Source organism: Nyctereutes procyonoides, unplaced genomic scaffold (genome assembly GCF_905146905.1).
Source record: "Nyctereutes procyonoides isolate TBG_1078 unplaced genomic scaffold, NYPRO_anot_genome, whole genome shotgun sequence".
NCBI lineage: Eukaryota > Metazoa > Chordata > Mammalia > Carnivora > Canidae > Nyctereutes > Nyctereutes procyonoides.
In genome coordinates this window covers 54,400,924-54,414,458 of record NW_026575043.1, presented here as the reverse complement: position 1 = coordinate 54,414,458, position 13,535 = coordinate 54,400,924, and the positions used below count along the sequence as shown (strand labels likewise).

Sequence of the window (13,535 nt, the reverse complement as noted above, 5' to 3'; positions counted from 1 at the left end):
TCTGCATTGTAGGTAGTATATTCTTGGTTATAATTTAAATGTTTAATTCATTTTTTTATTCATGCGGGAAGAGGGTTTCAGAGAGTCCATACAGGCATCTGTGGAGAAAATAGGGGTCAAACCTACGTCTCAGGTGCTCAGTCTTCCACTACAAAAAGCAAAGTGCTCAAATATGGATAGAGCCTTGCAGAGGTCTTACATGAGAGCATTATAATAGCAACAAGAATGACTAATAAGTATTAATAGCTCATGACAAGAGAACAAATGCTATTAATTATCTTAATATATTAGGCATATTAGTAATGTTTGTGCAGTATCATTCACGCAAATATTACTAGCGTATGTCAGGGACAGCTGCTGAGACCTGAGAACCCAGCCCACAGCTCAGAGCCGGGTTGCCCAACCCAGATGTGCAGGGGTCGGGACTTCCAGGGATTCACGCCCGTGAAGCTCTGAGGAGCCAATCAGCACGCAGGAGGCGGGGCCCCGGGAGCGACAGCGGTGCCATCCAATGGGCTGATAGTTGGGGTCGCCCCTGGCCAATGGGCGCGCTCCTCCTCGACGGTCGGAAGTGGGGAGGTGGCTCTGGGGGGCCGTTGTTGGGCGCGGGGGCTGCGTGAGGAGTCTCTGTGTGTGCGGCTAGCGGGGTCGGCTGCAAGTCCTTGCTATCGTCCCGGGTGAGTGTGGCCGCGACCCGCGCCCGGGGACCCCCCCGGCGGCCTCGGGCTCGGGAGGAGGCCGGCATCCCGAGGGCGGGGTGTGTGGGCGAGGGGGCTGTGGGCCCCGGGGGGTCGCAGCCGCCGGGAGAAAGACGGCCACGCCGCGGCGTCTCCTCAGGCCACTGGGGGAGGCCACACTTTCTCCTCAGGGAGCCCGAGCCTCGGCAGCCCCGGGCGGCGCCGCCCCTTCGCAGCCTTGGCCAGGGTGTCGGGGAAGTGGGCGTCGTCCGGAGCGCCGCTGTGGGCACCGCGCCCCGCAGGGCAGGGCAGGGCAGGGCAGGGCCGCAAGCCTCCGGCTTGCGGTGTAGGGGGCAGGGTGGGGGGGTGGTGCCGGCCTAGTGAGGGCTCAGGCCACGGACCGGTGTTCGAGTCCCCACTCCGACCAACTGTGAGGCGCCCAACTGCCTCTCCAGAATGGCATAATAATGGCTTTCACCTCGTAGGGTTGCGGTCTGGAGGAGAGGGTCCGTGCAAAGCGCTTAGCAGCCAGACTGCTGCTAATTGCGAAGCTGGTGCCCTCTCCGCACCACCACCCCCATCGCCGAGCTCCCCGGCGGCGGGGTGGCAGTTGGAAACTGCCTTGTGCGCCGGGACCCGAGGGGGCAGCGGCGCCCCAGATCCCTCAGAGGGGCTCCTTCTAAGGGTGAAGTCTTGCAGCGCCAGAGCACTTCCTTGCACTCGCTCGCTTGCTCCGTACAGCGGCCCTTTGAAGCACTGTCGGTTGTCGGCCTGAAGAATTCGAGGCCCAGAAAGGTTAAAACCCCGTTACTGCAGCGTGGCGGAGCCACCCGGCTCGACCCTCGAGGGGCCCACTCCCAGCCCCCCTGCCGCCAGAGGGCACTGCCCTCACCCGAGGCTCTCGACTTGGTTTAGTTTCTAGAGCACACCTAGAAACAGACGGCCCTGAGAAAAGGATCTAGGTTTCTCCATTGGGGAACGTGATTTAATTTCATAGGTCGCTACTTCCTTCCCCTTAGTTTACATTTCGTACGGGAGCGGTTATCTTGAGTCATGTAACTCCCTAATTTAAAAGCTTTCCGTTGTTTACCATTGCGCTTGGACTATAATCCATTATCTTTTCTGCACTGCATGATTAGGCCTTCTTGAATCATTCGCCTTTTTCATTATGCTTTTCCAGATGTACCTTTACTTTCTCTCATTACATTTTAGGCCCTCTACGGGATTTGGTCCCCCCCCCCCCCACTCCAATCCTCTTTTCTTCCTCTTTGCACTTCAGGTCTTAGTTTAAATGTCATCTTCCCACAACATTCTCTCATTGCCCTTATCTAAAGTAGATTCCCTTCATCTCCATTTGTCTGTACTTTTCCATCAAAATACTCACAGTGAGGTATTATCTATTAATTTGCTTATTTATCTCTGTCATTAATCTGTTAGACACTATATTTCTTTAATTTATGAAGTATTCTTAGTGCCAGTGTGGCACACAGGGTCTCAATCGACCTGTTGAATGAGTATGTGCTTTGAAAATGAGTTCATTCGGAAATGTCAAAACCATCAAAGAGCCCTTTTGGGGCAGTATTTAAGACCATTTTTGTGTCATGGAAAAGAGTAACCTAAAAAAAAAAAAAAAAAGTAACCTAAAGTAAATAGTGGTAACAAAATGGCCGGGATTTTACTCTGCAACTGACAATCTTGTTTAAAACGAAGGAAAAACTTTACAGTGCACATACCTGGCAGACACTCTCAACTAAGGATCAAAGTTAACATCATCTGTAATAATAAAACTGTTGACATCATGTGCTTTCTGATATAATGCACTGAGATGAGCACAACATCAGTTCTGTGGTATTCTTGCCAAAAAATGTATTAATCATGAGAAGACGTTGAACACTTAAACTGAAGGACATTCTACACTTAAGATTTTGAAAGATGAAGAAAAACTGAGGAAGTATCCTAAATCAAAGATTAAGGAGAGAGAAAAAGATTAAGGAGGAATAACTATATGTGATATGTGACCTTGGTTTAGGTCTTGAGTCAGAGAAAGTGAATTAGATGATTCATGAATATGATTTATAGATTAATTATTAACATTGTATTAGTGTTAGTTTCCTGCATTTGATAATTTTACTGTGGTTATTTATGATGTATTGGGTGGTTATACAGGAGTTTTTTGTGCTTTTGCAAGTCATTTTAAAATGAAAACAAAGTAAAATCTAAGTGTACTGGGTATTAAACTGATTTAATGTACTAGTTTGGTAACATTTTCTGTGTACTTGTTTTTTGTTTTTATGTTCTGCATGTCATCCTAAAAGCAGAAATGTAATTGAAAGTTTACACTTCTTCCTTTGTAGTTTTCAGGAAGAACTAAAGATGGCTGAATTTTTAGATGACCAGGACACTCAACTGTGTGACAATTGGTGAGAAATCTAAGAAATGTTGGAATGAGAACAAACTAGTTTCTGTTAAGGATTGGTTTATTTATTGGTAGGTTAAAATTGGAACCATATATATCACGTGGAAATAATATGGGACTAAAGCCTTTTTCACAATTTTCTATTACTACTTATTTTAGTAATGTAATAAAATGGTAGGTTCGGGTAGCATAGAGAAATGAGTAGAGTGATGAGGTGGAGCTGGCGGTCTGGAACTCTGGTACCTACCTTTAGTTAATGACTTGGACAGTCATCCCACTGTTTTAGAGCCTCAGTTTTTTTTTTCTTTCTTTTCTTTTCTTTTCTTCCTTTTCTTTCTCTTTTTTTTCTACTTTCTCTATTCTTTTTTCATGAGAGACACAGGCGGAGGGAGAAGCAGGCTCCAATGCAAGGAGCCCAGTGCAGGACTCAATCCTGGGTCTCCAGGATCACACCCTGGGCTGAAGGTGGTGCTAAACCTCTAAGCCACCAGGGCTGCCCGAGCCTCACTTTCCTAATGTATAAAGGATTTTTTTTTTTTTTTGTCTCTCTGAAAAATATACATTTTAATTTTTTTTAATTTATTTTTTATTCTTAAATTTTTTTTTTTTTTAAGTAGGCACCATGTGCAGCATGGGGCTTGAACTCACAACCCTGAGATAAAAGTCCCATGCTCTACCAACTGAGCCAGCCAGGCACCCCTCAAACATTTTTTTAAAAAAATACAAAAATATACAATGTTTGGATTAAATGAGTTTTTTCCAAAATGTGTTACAAAGATTTCCCTGTGTGGTTCTCTTGGAAATGATTGGGAGTAAGTTTAGTGAGGTAGGCTCTACATCTAGTAGTGAGAGAGAGTAGTTCAACCAGAGCCACTCAGCTGTTTTATAAAAACACTTTGCTTCAGTAATGGTCCACTGCTTTAAAAAAAAAAAAAAAGTGAAAGTTTTCTGGCAGTCCAGCTTAATCATTATCACTTCATGATTCCAGAATTGTTTGTGAAGACTGGGTGTAGTCTTAGATGTTAAGCTTTCTATTTTGGTGTGTTTAACCACGTGAGTGACAAGAAAGGGCAACTCTTTCTAGCTGAAATGAAACTTAGGAGTGTAGTTAATAATTTCCTAAGACTCTGGTATTTTAATGATATGTAAGTGCTCTTACAGAAAGCTAAAGAAGAAAGCAAAATGGAACTGTGTTTATGTACTATGTTTAACTTACCAAATTGTGGTAGAAGAAGAGATGTTGAAGAAGGAAAATAATTTGACTCAGATTGGTGTAAAATTCAAGCCAGATAACAATTTTTATTTTTTATTGTCTTTTTTTTTTTTTTTTTTTTTTTGCTCAGGCTTTCAGCAGAATTAGGATGTAATCAGAGCAACTGCTGGTTGCTATATTCTTTCCCTGAACAGAATTAAGATTTTATTTCTAAGAGAGTATCTTGCCTTGTAGGGTATTTTTTTCTATTATGCCACTATCACTTTCTGCCCCCCCCCTTTTTTTAAGATTTTATTTATTTATTCATGAGAGACACAGAGAGACAGAGACACAGGCAGAGGGAGAAACAGGTTCCATGCAGGGAGCCCGACTTGGGACTTGATCCGGGTCTCCAGGATCAGGCCCTGAGCTGAAGGCAGCACTAAACCACTGAGCCACCTGGCTGCCCTCATTTTTTTTTTTTTTTTTAAGATTTTATTTATTTGGGGGAGAGAGAGCACGAACAGAGGGGAAAGGGAGAAGCAGGCTCCCCACTGAGCAGGGAGCCCAACATGGGGCTTGATTCCAAGACTCTGGAATCATGACCCAAGCCAAAGGCAGCTTCTGATGGAACTGAGCCACCCAGGTGCTCCAACTTTCTGCCAATTTAAATACCATTTTAGCTCTGTGTTTTATACTGTTACTGATACTGAATAATCACTGATGGAAATAATCACAAGAAAACATTGTGATTGTGTAAGAAAGACATATTGGCAGTGACATCAGTTAAAATACTCTTATCGGTTCAATTTGAAGGAATCTCAAGGCTGGGACAACATATAAATAACTATGCTAAGGGAGTTAAAAAAAAATAAGTTAATGGAAAGCTAATGAAAACAGGGTTATTCAAAGCCACAGCAATTTATTTAAAGGAAAAAGATTAGCGCAGAAAGGTGACTAAGCCAGCACAAACTTCCCATCTAAGAAACCCTGTTTAAATTCCAGGTTTAAAATTTTTGTTTTTAGGGGATCCCTGGATGGCACAGCGGTTTGGCGCCTGCCTTTGGCCCAGGGCGCGATCCTGGAGACCCGGGATCGAATCCCACATCGGGCTCCCGGTGCATGGAGCCTGCTTCTCCCTCTGCCTGTGTCTCTGCCTCTCTCTCTCTCTCTCTCTCTCTCTCTCTCTTCTCTCTCTCTCTCTCTCATAAATAAATAAATAAATAAATAAATAAATAAATAATAAATAAATAAATAAATAAATATAATTTTTGTTTTTAGAGCCATATTTCTATTGTTCCCTAAGAAAAGTTAAGGTAATCTTCAAAATGTGACCTGCCAGGGTGCCAGCCTGATTGAGTTGGGCATAGAATTTACTAAAAATAAAATAATACATTTAAAAAGTTTAGAGGCTGGCTCAGTCAGTAGAGTATGCAACTCTTGATCTCAGGGTTGTGAGTTCAAGCCCTACATTGGTCATGAAGCCTACTTAAAAAAATTTTTCTTAAGTTAAAATAATGAGCGGACATTATATCCACTGGGCCAGTAAAAATAGTTTGTTATGATTGAAGATGTTCTTGGAAGTTCTCTCTCTTCTGTTGGGGTAGAGTGTGGTTCTGGGGAACAGGAACTTCAGTGTTAGAAGGCTTCAACTTATAGGGGTGCATGGCTGGCTCAGTGAGTTCAAGCCCAGTGTGGGTTATAGAGATTACTAAAAACAATACCCTCCTCCACCCAAACTTCGACTTTTTACTTTTGCATGACTTTTTACTTTTGCATGTATTCAAGAACTGATTTCTGTCTCGTTGTGTTTAGCATTTAGAAGGCTACTGAGAATTTTTCTGGAAGCTTTGGCTTGCCTTTCAGTCATTTCTATCTAAAATGAAATTTCATTAACTTGCTAGTTAGGGGTTTTGTTGGGGCTTTTAGCAGTTGGGGCTTTTAGCAGTTTTATCTAGGTACGGAATTGTGTGCTCTCATCTCATTTAAAACATCTTGATTTTATCGGTAGATAGGAAGCAAGTATATTGGTATTTTGTCTGGTTGGAATGTTTTATGGGACTATCTTGGCTGCTAAATTTAAAAAGAAAATAAAACCAGCAAACGAATGTTACATGTAATTGTTGCAAATATCTCTTTCAAAGTTTCCCAAGAGGTGAAAATGTATCCTAGTAAATACTCATACCCTAATGGTCATACCCTAATAGCTACATTTGATTCTTGTTGCTTTATGTTATCATTATGTGGTCCTCAATATTTTTTGGTCTAATACTAAAATTTTAGTAGCCTTGGGGATATAGAACGTTTCTGTGTCAATAAGTTATTTTGAATAGCCCTGTAAAATAAAAATTATAGACCTATTTTCTTGATTCTTACTGTTAAAAGAAAATTATTGTAAAAATTATGAATCTCAGCACCCTAAGCAGTAATTATTAGACCGCTTTTTGTGGCATTTGTGCATGTATGATGTATAATCATGATACAGCTCTACTTTCATTTTGTTGGTGTACATTTAACGTAGCCATTTTTTATTTATGAATAAACATTTAATTTATTTGACAGAGAGCGTGCAAGCAGGGGTAGCAGCAGACAGAGGGAGAGGGAGTATCAGTCTCCCTGCCTAGCAGGGAGCCTGATATATAGAGTCTCAATCCCAGGGTCCTGGAATCATGATCTGAGCTGAAGGCAGACACTTAACAAACTAAGCCACCCAGCGCCTCACCACTCTCTTAATATTAATATTTTTTAGTCTGGCCTGATTTTCATGTAATACCACTGTGCATAGTTTAGTCAGTAATGCTTGCCTTTCCCTTTGATCTGTTTTGTAGCAAAAAAGAGATTCCTGTGTTTAATTTTACCATCCATGAGATCCACTGTCAAAGGAACATTGGTATGTGTCCTGTCTGCAAGGAACCATTTCCTAAATCTGACATGGAGAGTCACATGGCTACAGAACATTGTCAGGTGAACTACCAAGTACTCAAATGTTCGTAAATATTATACTTGCTATTTTGCAATAGCAAGTGATCATGTTGTCACAAAGCCAGTTTACTGATTGTCACTTCTTACCATAGGTGACCTGCAAATGTAATAAGAAGTTGGAGAAGAGGCAGTTAAAGAAGCATGAGGTTAGTTTCCTTGTACCATGAAGAGCATGAGTCACCATGGGCCAGTATTACTGAACCACATGCAGAGCAGTAATCTGATTGAGTCTTATTTCTCTATCAGCTCTACGAACATTGTCTCTTAAAGCCTATCTAAGGCTTTGACTTTTTGCTGTCAAATTCAGCTATATGGCTATTGTGCCATATGCTCAGGCCTCAGAGCCTTTCTCTTTGGAACTGAGTCTGTCGTTTCTGTTGGGGTTTGGCTATTGGCAACCTCAGTGAGTGCTAAACCAAGCCTGGACTTGCCAGTGTAGTATAATCTCTTTAACACGGAGCTTGCCTAATATCTTGTAATTTCCTTTTGACTTCCTTAATCGTTCGGGTAACATGGTGTTTATTTTTATTTTATTTTATTTTTTTAAAAGATTTTATTTATTCCTGATAGACACACAGAGAGAAAGAGAGGCAGAGACACAGGCAGAGGGAGAAGCAGGCTCCATGCCGGGAGCCCGATGCGGGACTCAATCCTAGGGCTCCAGGATCACACCCTGGGCCAAAGGCAGGCGCTAAACCGCTGAGCCACCCAGGGATCCCCTAACATGGTGTTTACACCCAAAGAAGTTTCTAAGACTGTATTTGGTGAGAACAGCATCATTTAGTCCCTAATTGAGATAAAACTGGCCATAGTTAAGTGAACATTGTTTTTGTGAACGAGCATATTAATTCACCAGTTAAAAAAAAAATCCCAACTATTTAGTTGGTCACACAGTGTGTATATGTAAAAATTGATCAAGGTAAGCACTTAAAATTGTGCATTTCATTTTATGTACCTAAAAAGATAATTTATAATATAAAAAAATAATTCATATTCATTGTAGAAAAATTGAAAAATAAGAAGAAAACAATAACCACTCCTAATTCCACAGCACATATTTAAACATCTTAGAAACACTTTGGCACTCTTATTGTTTTTTCTGAGTATTCAACCTCTGTTTTACTAGGCTTCACCAACAAAGGGCGGTTATGATTGAGGTCACATTAACAGTAATGAGTATTTCTCTGGCTCTAATTTTTACTTGCTGCATAAAACAACCTCCAGACGATTGTCCTGGCTTCCATCTTCTCCCCTCCAACTATTTTGAGGAGTAACATTATAATACATCAATTATTATAAAGGTACAAGCACAAAGTGTTTCCTAACATTACTGCAAATTAAACCAAGATGGTTGTAGACCAGAGATTAAAGAGCTTTTTAATTCTCAAAAAAAAAAAAAAGAAAGAAAGAAAACTTTATTTGGTGTTTTGATGAGTTACTAGCACTTTTTAGGACTGTTAACAAGATACTGTATTATCTGGTATGTGCCAGCAATTTTTCCTCTTGGCTGTTGAGTAACTTTTTTTTTTTTTTTTTGGCTGTCGAATAACTTTAAATCAGTGGCATTTTTCTAGTTTTTTTTTTTTTTCCAAAAAAGACCTTTCTGAATTAGTGTTACAGCTACATGGTATATAATTTTATTTGTTTGTTTGTTTGTTTAATTTTATTTATTTATTCATGAGAGACACACACAGAGAGAGGCAGAAACACAGGCAGATGAAGAAGCAGACTCCATGCAGGGAGCCCGATGTGGGACTTGACCTTGGGACTCCCAAGATCACACCCTGGGCCAAATGCAGGCACTAAACCACTGAGCCACCCAGGCATCCCTATTTATTATTTTTTAAAGATTTTATTTATTCATGATAGAGGGGGAAAGAGAGAGAGACAGACAGACAGACAGACAGGCAGAGGGAGAAGCAGCCTCCATGCAAGGAGCCTGATGTGGGACTCAATCCTGGGACTCCAGGATCACGCCCTGGGCTGAAGGCAGGCGCTAAACTGCTGAGCCACCCAGGGATCCCCGGTACATAATTTTAAAGTTGCAGAAGTGTATATGTAAAAATTGTCTCTTCTATTCCTGTTCCTAGGCCTTCTTTAATCATTTTCTTGTGCTTTTTACAAGAGGTATTTCACGCATGCACAAAAAAATGCTAAAAATGTTTAAAGTAGCATTTAGAATAGGACTTGGGTTTAGTTTGTATGAAAAGAAATGTTTGCTCTTTGGCACAGTGGTTGTAAAATACCTAAACTTTTGAAATGATGTTACACTGAATTTCTGAGTTTAAGTTCTCAAAAGTTTGGAATGTGTATATCAGGGTAACATATGCCTTTATGTCTTTTTAATTTTTTGATGTTTTAATTACAATTTCAAAATCAGTTTTGTAAAAAAAAGTTCTGTCCTTCATCTGCTGAGTATTTTCATTCTTTGGGTCATCTTCACTGGTAATTCATGGTTTATTTGATCATTTTAAAGCCAGTGCTATATACAAATGTACAGATTAGAAAAATCTGTGTCTTTCTAAAGGACAGCCTCTTTTCTTCATTACTAGATGCTTAAAACAGATAGGAGTAGTAAAGGGAAATTGGGCTGGTAGAGCTTTGACAAACATACCTGAATTGCTGTGCTTCTGCTATTTGCTCTTGGGCTTTTCTGGCTGGTTTTGGGTTACTTCGTAATGTGTGCACAAAATGATGATAGGGTGGCTGAGTGAGTAGATTCCTTCTAAGAATTTCTCTCTGTAGGGCAGCTCGGGTGGCTCAGCGGTTTAGCGCCTGCCTTCAGCCCAGGGTGTGAACCTGGAGTCCCAGGATCGAGTCCCATGTCAGGCTCCTTGCATGGAGTCTGCTCCTCCCTCTGCCTGTGTCTCTGCCTCTCTCTCTCTCCCTCTCTCTCTGTCTCTCAAGAATAAATAAATTCTTAAAAAAAAAAAAAAAAAAAAAGAATTTCTCTCTGTAGACCCTGGTGACAGAGACCAAGAGGGAAGCTGTGACTCTTAAATGCATATGAAGAAGGCATGGCAGACAAAGCTAGAGTTGGAAGAGAATATTAAAGAAATATTTTTGACTTTCCTTTCTCTGCATTAAAACATAGCTTCTTTTAGATTGGCATACTAACTGCCTCATTACTGTGTTGCAGGAGACTGAATGTCCTCTACGGCTTGCCCTTTGCCAGCACTGTGATTTGGAACTTTCTGTTCTCAAATTGAAGGACCATGAAGATTACTGTGGTGCCCGGACGGAGCTTTGTGGCAGTTGTGGGCGCAATGTCCTGGTGAAAGATCTGAAAACTCATCCTGAAGTTTGTGGGAGATTTGGGGAGGAAAAGAAAGATGAGGTTGCCATGCCTCCTAATGCATATGATGAGTCCTGGGGTCAAGATGGAATCTGGATTGCATCCCAGCTCCTCAGGCAAATTGAGGCTCTGGACCCACCTATGAGGCTTCCCCGAAGACCCATGAGAGCCTTTGAATCAGACCTTTTCCATAGTAGGACTACCAACCAAAGGAACATGACAGCCCAGTTTCCAATTCAGAATAATCTATGTGAGTTGTGTTTGGATTAGAAAACGAATGGTATCAAAATCTTGGCAAATGATAACAGAGTTTTGGGGGCAAATAGATCTTAATTGTAGAAACCTGACTGTAGTTGGGTAACATTAGAAAGAATACCTAACTTTACTCTAGAATGGAAATAATAGAACCTTTTTGCTATTGGATTATAGCTAGCATGGATGATGATGATGACAGTGACAGTCCTGTTAATAGCTAATATTTACTGAGTATACCCAGCATATGCTTCAGGCATTTGTAAAGGGCTTTATATATATTAAATGATTTAGTCTTCACAGGCATTCTTCTGAGGGTAGATAAGTGGTATAGCTGGGAATTGAATTCAGGCAGTCAGACTTCATGCTTCACACCATTCTGTTATAGTGTAGAAATCTATGAAAAATGTTTAGTAGCACAGTGCTTGTCTCATAGAGCTCAATAATTTTGGGTATTAATAAAAACTAGAATAATAATGGAACCTTTTATCACAGCAGAATTAATATTTGGAGCCCTGTGAGAACAGGAAGACTAGGCCTATTTTATTCCTGCACAGATGCCTTTAAACCTTGGATATTTGCTAGGCATGGACTTGAGTAAGGTAGCAACATCTCTATTTTTTTTTTTAAGGTTTATTTATTTTAGAACGTGAATGCAAGTGAATGGGACAGGCAGAGGGGGAGAGAGAGAAATCTCAAGCAGACTCCACACTGAGTGCAGAGCCTGAATGCAGGGCTCAGTCTCATGACCCTGAGATGAGGATCTGAGCCGAAATCAAGAGTCAGATGCTTGGGATGCCTGGGTGGCTCAGCGGTTGAGCATCTGCCTTTGGCAAAGGGTGTGATCCCCGAAGTCTGGGGATCGAATCCCACATCGAGCTTCCTGTATGGAACCTACTTTTCCCTCTGCCTGTGTCTCTGCTTCTCTCTCTCTGTGTCTCTCATGAATAAATAAATAAAATCTTTAAAAAAAAAAAAAAAGATGCTTAACTGCACCACCCAGGCATCCCACTACTATATCTTGAATAATGGTTATTATTTTTTTTCTTCCAGTGGAAGAACAAGAAAGACAGGAAAAGAATAGAACCCGACAAGCCTCAAAAGAGAGTGGTGAAGACAGTGCAAACTTGGACTTTATGTTGGCCCTAAGTCTGCAAAATGAAGGGCAGGCCCGCAATGTGGCAGAGCAGGACTTCTGGAGGGCTGTATGTGGTGCAGAGCAGTCCTTTGAAGGTTCCAATGCTCTGAATGACATGAAGGGTAAGTTTGTTTATTCTGCACTAGCCTCTGTCTCTACAGGTTTTTTAACTCTTATCTCTATATAATTTATAGAAAATCAAGAATTTTTCATGAGATAAGATTTGCCTTTTTTTTTTTTTTTGCTTTTTCCCAACTTTTTATTATTAAAAAACCTTAAAAGACTTTTAATCACAGAAAACTGGGGGGTGCTTGGAGGGGAGTGGGTTGGGGGGATGGGTGATGGACAGAAGGAGGGCACATGATGTGATGAAGAACACTGGGTATTATATAAGACTGGTGAATCACTGAACTCTGCCTCTGAAGCTAATAATACATTATATGTTAATAGAATTTAAATGAAAAAAGTAATCAAAAATACAAAAAAAAACAGGGTAAAAAAAATAGTACAGTGAATGTTTATATGCTCCTTATTTATATTTGCCAATTTTAGTATTTTCCACTTATATATTTTTATGTATATCCCTGAACCATTTGAGAATAAATTGCAGGCATAACATTTTATTCTTACTTTAGCATTTATCTTAAGAACAAGGGTATTCTCAGCACCTGGGTGGCTCAGTAGTTGAGCATCTGCCTTTAGCTCAGGGTGTGATCCTGGGGTCCTGGGATCGAGTCCCACATCAGGCTCCCCACAGGGAGCCCGCTTCTCCCTCTGCCTGTATCTATGTGTCTATCTCTTGTGAATAAATTAATAAAATATTTTTTAAAAAAGAACAAGGGTATTCTATGTAAACACAATATGCATATTACTCTTAGGAAATTTAACAAAAGTTCCCTACTTAAACATAATATATCATTTGGAGCTTATTTTATTTACAAAATCCAAGATTACACATTGTATTTAGTTTTTTTAAGGTTAATTTAGGCCCCTCTACCACCCCCTTTTTTTCTTGTAGTACATGGTTACTTTTTGAAGAGTCTAGAATAGTTGTTTTGCAGAATATTTCTTTCTCAACTTGGATTTGTCTGATTGTTTTCCCTTGGTTAGACTCAAGTCATGCACTCTTGGCAGAATTCCCACATTGGTGATGCTGTGTCCTTCTCAGGATTTCAGTTTATCTTATTAAAATGAGATCTATCAAATACCTCCATTATATGAGTAGTTTTTCCCTTTATAATAACTAGATGCAGATGTTAATTTGAGGTTGTGAGGGAATGAGACATTTATGGAACCTTTTATTTAGCAGTTTTTTGTATTCACTACTGTTTCTTGCTTGAGTTAGGTATAACTGGTGATTGTACATTGGTGATTTTTCTGTTTTTATCCTTTGTTCTACAGGTTATTATTTTTTTTTAAGATTTATTTATTTATTTTTATTTATGATAGACACAGAGAGGGTGGTGGCGGGGGCAGGCTCCATGCCGGGACTCGATGGATCCCGGGGCTCCAGGATCGCACCCTGGGCCAAAGGCAGGTGCCAAACCACTGAGCCACCCAGGGATCCCCTACATTAGTAATTC

The 13,535-nt window shown here is 40.6% G+C and overlaps 1 protein-coding gene across 3 annotated transcripts in view; it reads left to right on the top strand.

Annotated features, from left to right (window-relative positions):
• The window catches only part of TRAFD1 (TRAF-type zinc finger domain containing 1), a 51,657-nt gene that overhangs the window by 26,181 nt on the left and 11,941 nt on the right, over nucleotides 1-13,535 (top strand). For 2 of the 3 annotated variants that reach the window (XM_055321862.1, XM_055321861.1), the window contains 5 exons: nucleotides 3,032-3,097; nucleotides 7,114-7,249; nucleotides 7,360-7,413; nucleotides 10,407-10,812; nucleotides 11,868-12,074. In XM_055321862.1, the coding sequence (XP_055177837.1) occupies nucleotides 3,032-3,097; nucleotides 7,114-7,249; nucleotides 7,360-7,413; nucleotides 10,407-10,812; nucleotides 11,868-12,074 (869 nt within the window). Of the gene's footprint in view, nucleotides 1-580; nucleotides 678-3,031; nucleotides 3,098-7,113; nucleotides 7,250-7,359; nucleotides 7,414-10,406; nucleotides 10,813-11,867; nucleotides 12,075-13,535 lie in introns of those variants that run through there. The other variant, XM_055321860.1, reaches the window with a different exon arrangement.